The sequence below is a fragment of the Molothrus aeneus genome, unplaced genomic scaffold (assembly GCF_037042795.1).
Source record: "Molothrus aeneus isolate 106 unplaced genomic scaffold, BPBGC_Maene_1.0 scaffold_30, whole genome shotgun sequence".
Classification (NCBI taxonomy): Eukaryota; Metazoa; Chordata; class Aves; order Passeriformes; family Icteridae; genus Molothrus; species Molothrus aeneus.
In genome coordinates, this window is record NW_027098964.1 from 1,664,443 (window position 1) to 1,674,442 (window position 10,000).

The 10,000-nt window shown below is 48.9% G+C and overlaps 1 protein-coding gene across 1 annotated transcript; it reads right to left on the reverse strand.

Annotated features, from left to right (window-relative positions):
* Positions 1–1,810: 1,810 nt before the first annotated feature.
* Positions 1,811–9,521, reverse strand: TRIM7 (tripartite motif containing 7). The gene is made up of 7 exons (XM_066570676.1): positions 9,105–9,521; positions 8,285–8,380; positions 6,893–7,123; positions 5,544–5,566; positions 4,947–5,062; positions 4,517–4,552; positions 1,811–2,424 (listed from the first exon to the last, which is right to left on the reverse strand). The coding sequence occupies exons 1-7, from the start codon at positions 9,519–9,521 to the stop codon at positions 1,907–1,909; spliced, it is 1,437 nt and encodes a 478-aa protein (XP_066426773.1). The 3' UTR covers positions 1,811–1,906.
* Positions 9,522–10,000: the final 479 nt, after the last annotated feature.

The window sequence follows — 10,000 nt, forward strand, 5'->3', positions numbered from 1 at the left end:
CCTCCGCTGGGCCACGACCCTGGAGTGCCCAAAGCGCCTGGAACGGTCCCAAATTCCTGAAATTTCCCACATTTCCCAAATTCCCGGAATTTCCTCCTCCCCCGCAAAATTCCCCCCGCAGCATTTCCCCCGTTCCTTGCCGGACACGATGGCGAGGAGCAGGCGGGCCAGGAAAGAACCAGCCTGGGGCATAATTCAACCCGGAATCGCCAAAATTGGGGCTCAATCCCAAAATTGGCGTTCAGCCCTTGGCAGCTCCAGTTTTTTTTGTTTTTACAGGGATTTTGGCCGGTGTCCAGCCAGCGGAATGACCCGGCTGCTGACATCTGTTTGCCCCCTCCAAGAGTGTCCAAAGGCAAAGGTCAGCTGGTTTTTATGGGGGTTTTTTTTCCCCCTAATTTGGGGGATTTCAAGATATTCGGTTTGTGCTTAACAAATGTGGAACAAAACCCCACCAAAATTACATACAAAAATATATATATGAATTCCATTATATTATTTATATTGTATTGTATTATATAATTTTTATATATGCCTTCACCCCAACACATAATACATATATATATTATGATACATAGTTATACAAATATATTTTTAATACCTTTTTAATTTCTTTCTTTTTTTCTTTTATATTACATTATATTATTTTTATTTTAAATAGCATATTTTAAAATGTTTTATTTCCCAAACATGGGCTAAGAACAACCCAGGCAGTTCCAAACCAAATCAAACACAATTTCAACAACAGAAATTTGAATCTCAGGGTAGGAACCAACCCAACAGCTGAAAATTTTGGAAGTTTATGCTTTTTCCCATCTCAAACCACCCAGGAAATGTTGTTCTGGATCAAATAAAGCTTCCCCCCACTTTGCCCCAAGTGTGTAATTTCCAAAAGGATTTTTTTTGAAAAGGCTCCAAATTTGACCAACCCCATACCCTTTACTGGTAACAGACACTGATTATTTTTTTTAAAGCTGCTTTTTTTTTTTCTTTTTTTTTCTTTTTTTTTTTTTTGGCAAAACCAGAGGGGATGAAGCAAATGTGAGTTCAGCCTCAGCTCCTTGGCAGAGACTGAGGGTTTCCAGGGGAAAAAACCCACAAATAATGAGGATAAACAGGTGATTTTGCTGAGAACCTGAGGGAACACGAGACTGAGCACCTAAATCCACGCAAGGTGTGAGATCCACGAGGGAAATTTTGTGAACGTCCTGTCCACGGAAAAGCCTCAGCACGGGAGCACCAGAGGGACAAATGTGGGTCTTGCTCAGGTCCAGCAGGACAAACATCACTAAAAAAAAACCAAAAAAAGCACCTTTTAACCTTTTCCAGAGGATCTGTGGGTAGAGAACCAGGGAGAGCAGACAAAGCCACACAGGCTCCTCCGCAGTGGTGGACAGTGGTCACCTGAGGCTGCTCAGACAATTCTCACAGCACCCCAAAAACAGCTTTTGGGGGAAAATTATTTCCCCAGGTGGGAGAAGGAACCAGGAAATTTCTGACTGGATTTTTTTTTTTTAATTTCTGTTTGTCTCTGTGGTTGTTGACCACAGTCCTTGAGTTGGTGACCACAATCTTTGATTTGGTGACCACAAGCTGGTGACCACAACCTTCCTTTAAGGCCACCACAATTTCTGGGCACTGCTGGACGTCTCTCTGCTCCCCCCTGCCCTGGAGCCCCTCCCTGTGGCGCCCTCCCGACCACCTCCCTGCCCACCCCTCAACCCACATCCCCCAAAACCAGCCTGATTTGAGTCTTTTTGATCTCACCCAGGAGCCCGGGAGGGAGGGCTGGGAGTGCCCGGGCTCCTGGGCACCAAAATCAGTCGGAAAAGGGGTTCTGGAGATCCTTTTTCTCATTCTGGAGACGGGCATGAGCAGGAAGAGACTCGTCCCAACCTGCAGCGCCTCAGGGGCACAGCTTGATGTAGGTGACCGTGGAGCAGACCGAGAACAGGGGGAACACCTTCTCCTGGAAGGCCACGTTGAAGGTGAAGATGTGCTGCATGTTCTCGGCGTCGTAGAAGGAGACCTCCTCGCCCTCGTAGTCCAGGTAGACGCGGACACGGCTCAGCTTGCGGCCGCCCAGGCACAAGGGCGTGCGCTGCGGCGACGTCACGGCCCAGTAGCGGCCCCCGTTCTGCTGCACGGCCCAGATGCCCTCCTCGGGCGAGAACTGGGTCAGCCCCTTCCTCCGGATGGATTCCTTGGCCACGCCGAAGGCCCAGCCGTCCGAGGGCCCCACCTCCACCTCCCAGTAGTGCCGCCCCGACTTGAAGCCCGTGGAGGCCAGAACGCGCGAGTTGGTGTCAAAGCGCTTGGGGTTGTCGGGCAGCTCCTGCTTCCTGCAGCCCATGCGGACGCTCTTGAGGTCGGCCGAGAGGATCAGCAGGTGGTTGGCAGAGTCGGGGTCCAGGGTCAGGTCCTCTGTTGGGGACAGATGGCGGTCAGGGCTCAGCGAGGGTTTGGGCAGGGAAAAGCGCGGCTCAGTTTCTGGAGCTCAATAATCCCAGCCTGGAGCTCAATGATCCCAGCCTGGAACTAAATAATCCCAGCCTAGACCTCAATAATCCCAGCCTGGAACTCAATAATCCCAGCCCAGCCCCAAAAACCCTACACCCCACACAGACACCCCCATGAACACCCCAAATCCCTCAAGGGGGGTTTATCTCATGCATCATCTGGTGAGAAATGGGGTGACAACAACACAAGGCCACCAGGAGAGAAGACAACGCCATAAAAGCACATGCAAATAATTCGCGGTTATCAACAGCAAAGATGATCAAGAATGGTTTTTTCCACATAAATTGATTTTTTTTATCTTGGTTTCCAGCTCATTCACACACACAGGCGGGCTCCGCACCCCCCTGGCATCACAAATCTCAGAATTTTGATCCCCAAACCACCCCAAAAGCACCCAAATCCTTGTGGGAAGCCACGACTTGAGGGCGTATTTCCACCTGGAGTAGTCCAAAGCAAACATGCAAATGCAGCCTGGTCCCAACAGCTTTTTTTTCCCCTTTTCCAAACTCAGGGGAAGTGACCTCAAATTGTGGTTGTAGTCAGCAAAGTCACCACGAATCCATGAGACAGTTTGGGGGGAGTCTAAAATGGAGCAGGTGCAGCATCATAAAAGGCCTTTGTGCTCTCCAAAATTCACAGGTTTGGGTCAGGAACTGGCATAAAAAATTCGCAAAAGAGACACGGTGGAATTGAAAACTTCAGAGCGCTTCGTAAATGTGGGGAAAGTCAAAACAGGGACAGGCTGGGATCATTTTCCCTTCAAAACTTAAGCGCCAGGTTCCTCCCCAAAAGTGGCCAAAAAACCCTACATTTCCTGCATTTCCTGCATCTCCTGCATCTCCTGCATCAGAGACTGCAAATCCCACCGGCAAACCCATGGGGAAACAGGGTTGAACTCGCCGATTTCATCAATGCCCTTTTTTTTAAATCTTTTTTTTTTTTAATCTTTTTCTAAACTCTCTTTTTTAAAAATCTTTTTTTGTTGTTGTTATTGTTTTAAAGCACCTTTTAACAGGGTGTTTTCCTTCCTGGGGCATCTCCAGCGCCTGGAATTGTCAGGAATTGTCAGGATTTGGGTCTGAGGTTCAACCACAGCGAGTGACGCCTCTGCACATGCACCCACCCCCCTGGGCATGCAGCGAGGGGCCTTTGGCTTTTCCCGTGGTTTCTGGTGTTTTCTGCCAAATTTTGGCATTTCCGGAGGTGCCTGGGGATGCTGCTTGTGAGCAGAATCCTTGGAAAAGGTCCAGCCCGTGGGTTGTCCTCCTTTGAGGTCCCCAGGCTGGAGACCACAGGGTTAAAAGCAAAAAAAAAAAAAAAGGGTTTTTTTTTCTCCTGAAAATGCTGCTCTGGGCACCTTCGCACCAAGGGGGTGTGGATGGGGTTTGCCCCTCAAATTCATGACCTCTCCCATGAAATGGAGTTAAATTCTTAATTAACTTTAAAAATTAGTTAAGTTCTGCTGGGATTTAATTTGAATTCTTAAATAACTTAAGGAATTAACCAAATTCTGCTGGGATTTAATTTGAATTCTTAAATAACTTAAGGAATTAACCGAATTCTGCTGGGATTTAACCCCTCTGAGGCCTCCATCCCAATTCCCTGGTGGAAGCAGGAGCCCAGCAGAGCAAATTTGGCAAAGTTGTGGCTTGGAGTGGCTTTTTTGGTCTGAAATCTGTGGGTTTGTTAAGTGCAAACAGGCAGAGAGGACCTGGCTGAGCTGTCAGATCCCCGGCGTCAGTTAGAAAAATCGGCTTTGGGCTCTGGAGCTGAGCAGGCAGGATCTGGAAATCATCGAGAGAGAAGAAATTAAGGAAAAAAAAAAAAAGGAAAAAAAAAAAAGAGAAAAAAAAAAGAAATCTAAAGTGTCTTTTCCTTTTTTTTTTTTTTCCTTTCTCCTTTCTTTTTTTCCCCCTCTCTTTTGGCTTTGCAAAATACAACCACAATTCTGAGTCTTTGCTCTGGGTGCTATGTGTGAAAAATCTTTTTTTTTTACCTTTTTCACCTCTTCCCAGCTCGTCCTGCAGGTTTTCTGAAAAGGAGAGAAGAGAGGGGCGTGAATGGGGACACCATCATTTGGGTTTTTCTCTCCTAGATTTGCTCTTTTCGGTGCATTTTGCATTTCCAGCTCTCTCTGCGCCATCTAGTGGTTTCCTGCAAACCCAGGGCTTGGCTATCTTGAAATTAAATTATTCTTTATTTTTTATATTTTATTCATGTTTCTATTTTCATTTTATATATTATATTTTATACATTTTTATTTTATATTTTATATTTATTATTTTTATTTTTATTTTTATTTTTTATATTTTATTTTTTTATTTTTAATTTTTGGGGTTGTTTTTGTTTTTGTGGTGTTTTTGGTTTTGGTTTTGGTTTTGGTGTTGGTTTTTAATATTTTATTATTTTATTTTTTTTCCACCCACCTCGGAATTTCTTCAAGACCTTCTCCAGGACCACGGTTTTGAGGGAGAAGTTGCAGACGTGCATCTTCATGTCGGTGCAGACGGGGACGGGCTTCTGGCACTTCACCTCATCACTCCTGCCCAGGGAAAACAGAAGAGTGAGGAAATTGTGGATGTTCCCCCATTTCCAGCCCCGTTTTCCACCCACGCTCCTCTCCCATCCCACCCCGAGCACCTTACTGGGATTTCATCCTCCTTGGGGTGAAAAAACCAGGATTTGGGTGTGGATTTTGTGGCGATGGGGGGGATTTTTTGGGGTGATCCCCTCCCCACCTCCACCAGCTCCAATCCGATTTTAGGAATCGGTGGCGCCTGTGCTGGGGGAAATGAGTGTGAGCAAATCAGGGAATTTGGAGTTTTTGGTCTCAATCCTTGAAAAAAACCCACTGACAGGAAAAGCACATGGTGAAAATCAGATTTTCAGGAATCTGGAGGAGATCCAGGGCTCAGAGAGAGCGGGAGGGAAATTCCACCCTCCCCGGGGCACCTGGACGGGGCACGGGGAGCTTCAGGCAGGGCTGGAAACCCAAAGGCCGTGGGGAGAGCAGAATTCCTCACCTGCTGATGATGCCAGTCACGTCCTGGAAAGGAAAATAAAGAGAGATTGAGTAGTGAGAGCCTGAACGAGGGATGTGGGACGCCAGGCAGTAAATGCAGTAATAAAATGCAGTTTATTTTATATAAACAGTGGTTTATTGTACACAAAATGCAGTGGAGGCAATTTAAGGTTCAAATACACTCAATAAAGTTATTTTCCCTCAGGCAGGGTAAATAAAGTGATTTTCCTTCAGGCAGGGTGGATTGCGGAGGCAATTTAAGGTTCAAATGCGCTCAATAAAATAAAATTGCAACACCACAAACCAACACCAAACCGAGCCATTATTTGCCTGTTCTGCCCTCAGAACACATTCCAGAGCCCGCACCAAGGCAGAGCCACCCCCAGGGGCTGAAAAAAGGACCCTGAAGCCAGCCCAGGGCTGCTTTTAAATAAACAATTGGCATTTTATTCCCAAGCTGCTTTTTAACAAAAAAATGCCAGTTGTTGTTCCCAAGCTCCTTTTTAAATAAAATGCCGATTGTTGTTCGTGGGGCGAATTCCCACCCACAGCCAAGCCCTGAAAACTTCTGCAAATATTGACAGTGCCCAGGAGGCAGCCTGGCAGGGAGTTTAACCCTGTGCAGGTCTGGGACAGCTCCCTGGGAAAATCCTGGAAAAACTCCGGGAAAACCTCTGGAAAAATCACAGGAAAAAAATCGGGAAAAATCCCTGGAAAAACACACGAAAAAACTCGGAGAAACCTCTGGAAAAACACAGGAAGAAAAAAAAAACATTACAGTTGAAGAGAACATTATTTCCTCAGGCAGAGAGAGGCTGGGGCACTCAGGCACCTCCTTGCACCATCCACTCATTAAAGGCAGACTAAAAAAAGGACTTTTACCCCCAAAACACCTTTATAGGATCCATAAACACAAACCAAGTGCTTGGGGGTGCCAGAAGAGTCCAGACAAATTCACAGAGGAAAAAAAAATCATTAAAAGTTGAAGGGAATTCTGTTTCTTAGCCAGAGAGAGCTTGGGACGCTCAGACACCTCCTTGCACCACCCACTTATTAAAGGCAGAATAAAAAAGGACTTTCACCCCCAAAATCATCCCTACAGGATCCATAAACACAAACCAAGGGCTTGGGGGTGCTAGAAAAGTTCCAGATGAGTTCATGGAGGAAAAAAAAAAGAAATCATTAAAAGTTGCAGGGAACGTTCTGTCCCTCAGGCAGAGAGAGCTTGGGGCACTCAGGCGCCTCCTTGCACCTTCCACTCATTAAAAGCAGGATAAAAAAAGGACTTTTACCCCCAAAACACCGCTGAAAAATGAGGAATAAGGCTGTGAGCCAGAGCTGACACCTCACCTTGAGGAACTCCAGCATGGGCTGCTGGATTTTCTCCTCCAGCTCGGCGATGAGCTTGTTGAGGAGCGTGATCTCCCTGGAGAGGTCGGTGATGTTCTCGTTCTGCCTCCGGGAGATGTTCTTCTCCATCTTCTCCAGCTGCCCCAGCAGGATGTGCTCCTGGTCGTGCAGGAACTGCCGCAGCCGCTCGAAGTCCGAGAGCAGCTTCTGCCGCTCGGCCTCGATGGTTTTCTGGGGGCGAAACATGGCAAAGAAAGGCAAAAAAGGAATTTTCAGAAGAGAGGTGGGGAGGTGGGGCTGGGGCCTTCTTCAGGGAGGGGTGAGTGTGAAAAATGCAACTTAAATGGCTCTTCGCAAATATTTACTGCATTTTGGCACAGATATCTACCGTATGTATTTTGACGCAGATATTTACTGCATGTGTTTTTTACGCAGGCATTTACTGGTTTTTTGTTGTGTTGATTAGTAGCGCTGTGTTAACATTTTAATAGTATGGTAAATGTAGTTTTGTGGTTAAAAGGTAACTTTTGTAGTTAAAACAGGAACTGTGTGTGTGGGATATTTTTCTTAAGAAAAGAATGAGGTACTGGCACCAGACGGGAGCCACAGGACACCGAAATCTTTCAGAGAAAGAATTTATTGCTCCATTTTCAGGAAAAATGAACTTCTTCCCACCTTGCTCAGCTCTGAAAATGCCGTTTAGGATTAAGAGGAAGAAGCTGACACTGACCAGACAAAATCCTTTGTTTGAATAGAATTTATGCATCACTAATGAGACGTATGAATATTCAACAGGCTGCTGTTTTTAAGGGTTAATCCTCTCTTAACACGTGTCCTTTTTCGGGCTTATTTTGCCCAGAAAGAGGCACCCTGACTGTCCATAACTCTCTGGTTTTAATGTTTCATATTGTCTTAATCCAAATTGTCCAAATTATTATCACTCTAATTATATTATTATTTTTATGACCATTTCATTACTATTAAACTTTTAAAATTAAAAAACCCCAAATGATTGGCGTTTTTCATAGCGAGGAATCACAGGGAGCGGAATTCCCGGACTAAAACCTTGGGAAGCAGCGTCAGGATCTCTCAAAAATCACTTTTCTTGGGGGAGGAATGGCCTGGGAGAGGAATTATTTTCATTGGGCCGGGTATTTTTTCCCTTCTGCTGCCACAGGGGTGATGTGCTGAGGAAGAGGAAGGGTGGAGCAGAGCCCCGGGGCCAGCCGAGCCCCCGAGATATTCCAGAGAATTCCGAGATGCTCCAGCCCTATTCCCGAGGGCTGCTGAGGCTCTGCCTGATGGTGGTGGGGCAGGAGGGAGGAGAAAAGTTCCCATTTTCTCTTTTTTGGGACAGTCCAGACTTCCCCGCCGCCCCACTCCAGGACCCACCAGCAGCTCCTGGGTTTTTTTATCGTCGTTCACTTTGAACTCCAGCAGCTCCTGCCGCTCCTTCCTCAGGAAATCCAAGCGCGCATTGATTTTCTCCTGGGAACAACAACAACAACAAAAAGATGATTTGCGGGTGTCGCTTTTCGTCCCTCTGCCCGCGGGGTTTGCTCTGTGCCGGGTGGGATGGGGAGGGAGGAAAAACTCATCATGCGCTCGCCGGGAAATCCAGAACCTCCCCAAAAAACAGGAAAGAGGGAGGAAAACGCGGGATGAGCTCGCCGGGACCACCAGAACCTCCCCAAAAAAACAGGAAAGAGGGAGGAAAACGCGGGGAGAACCTCCCCAAAAAGCGGGAACGGAGGGAAACACGGGATGCGCTCGCCTGGAAATCCCGAAATCCCCGCGGCGGCCCCCAGGACCACCAGAACCTCCCCAAAAAGCAGGATCGGAGCATGCCAGGGGCAGGACGTGCCCTGCTCCCACCGGCAAAGGTCAGCCCGGCTTTAACCAGCTCATCTCTGGACGCTCTCCAGCCCCCAGAGAGTGGCGGCTGTTTGTCTGTCAGTCGCGGCTGTTTGTCTGTCAGCCGCTCCCTCACCCGGCGAGGTGAATCCCGCCCAAAAACCCGGGCCAGGTGCGCACACCCGGGCGGGACAGCTCTCCCAGATGTTTCTGGGAGACTGGGAAGCTCTCCCGGCTTTTTGGGGAGGCCGAGAAGCTCTCCCAGCTCTTCGGGAGGCGAGGCAGAGCCGGGTGACAGCGCGGGGACAAGCGCGGCTCGCACGCACGCACGGACGGACGCACGGACGGACGGACGGACCTTGTACTCCTCGGAAGCCTCGTCCACGGGCACCACGGCGTGCGGGCGGTGCTCGCGGGACCTGTCGCACACCACGCAGATGCTCCTGCGGTCGTCCTTGCAGTAGAGCTTGAGCGCCTCGCGGTGCTTGGGGCACAGCCCGTCCTCCTCCGCTCCTTTCGCCCCGCGCTGCGCGAACTGGCTGATGATCTCGGACATGTTCGCCAGCTGCCGATTGGGGCGGAAATTTTTGCTCTGGAAAACCTCCCGGCACTGCGGGCACGGGAAATCCATCTCCAGGTCCTTCCAGCTCTTGACGATGCACGCCCGGCAGAAGTTGTGGCCGCACTCGATGGACACGGGGTCCTTGAAGAACTCCAGGCACACGGAGCAAGTGGCTTCGTCCTGGAGGTTGCCGGGCAGGAACACGGCGGCCATGGCCTCTCTCCTGCGGGGCAGGAAGGGTTTCAGCGCGGCTGGGAGGGCAGCGCTGGCACCCGGCCCCGGGGGCGGCGCTCGGCCCGGAGCGCGGCCGCTGCCCGGGGTCCCTCCCGCGGTGTCCGGTTTCGCCCGCCCAGGGACCGGACCTCGGCTCCGGGGGGCGCGAAGGAAAGCAGGGACGCTGCCCATAAATCCTGAGCTTCCTGGCTTTTTTTTTTTTTTAATTTATTTATTTTAATTTTTTTTCTTTTTTTTTTCGGGGTGGGGGGGGTGTTTTTGGTTTTTGTTTTTTGGTTGGGTTTCTTTTTTTCAGCAAGGAGGCGGTAAGACGATCCACTTTTGGGATCTTTTTGGGATCCAAAAAAAAATCCCCAAAACCTTCTGGGGATCCCCTCCCGTTCGGGGGTGCCACCGGCTCTGCAAGGATGGAGCTGATTTATGGCCGAGCCGCTGCCGAGCCCGAGCCCTGGGGCCGG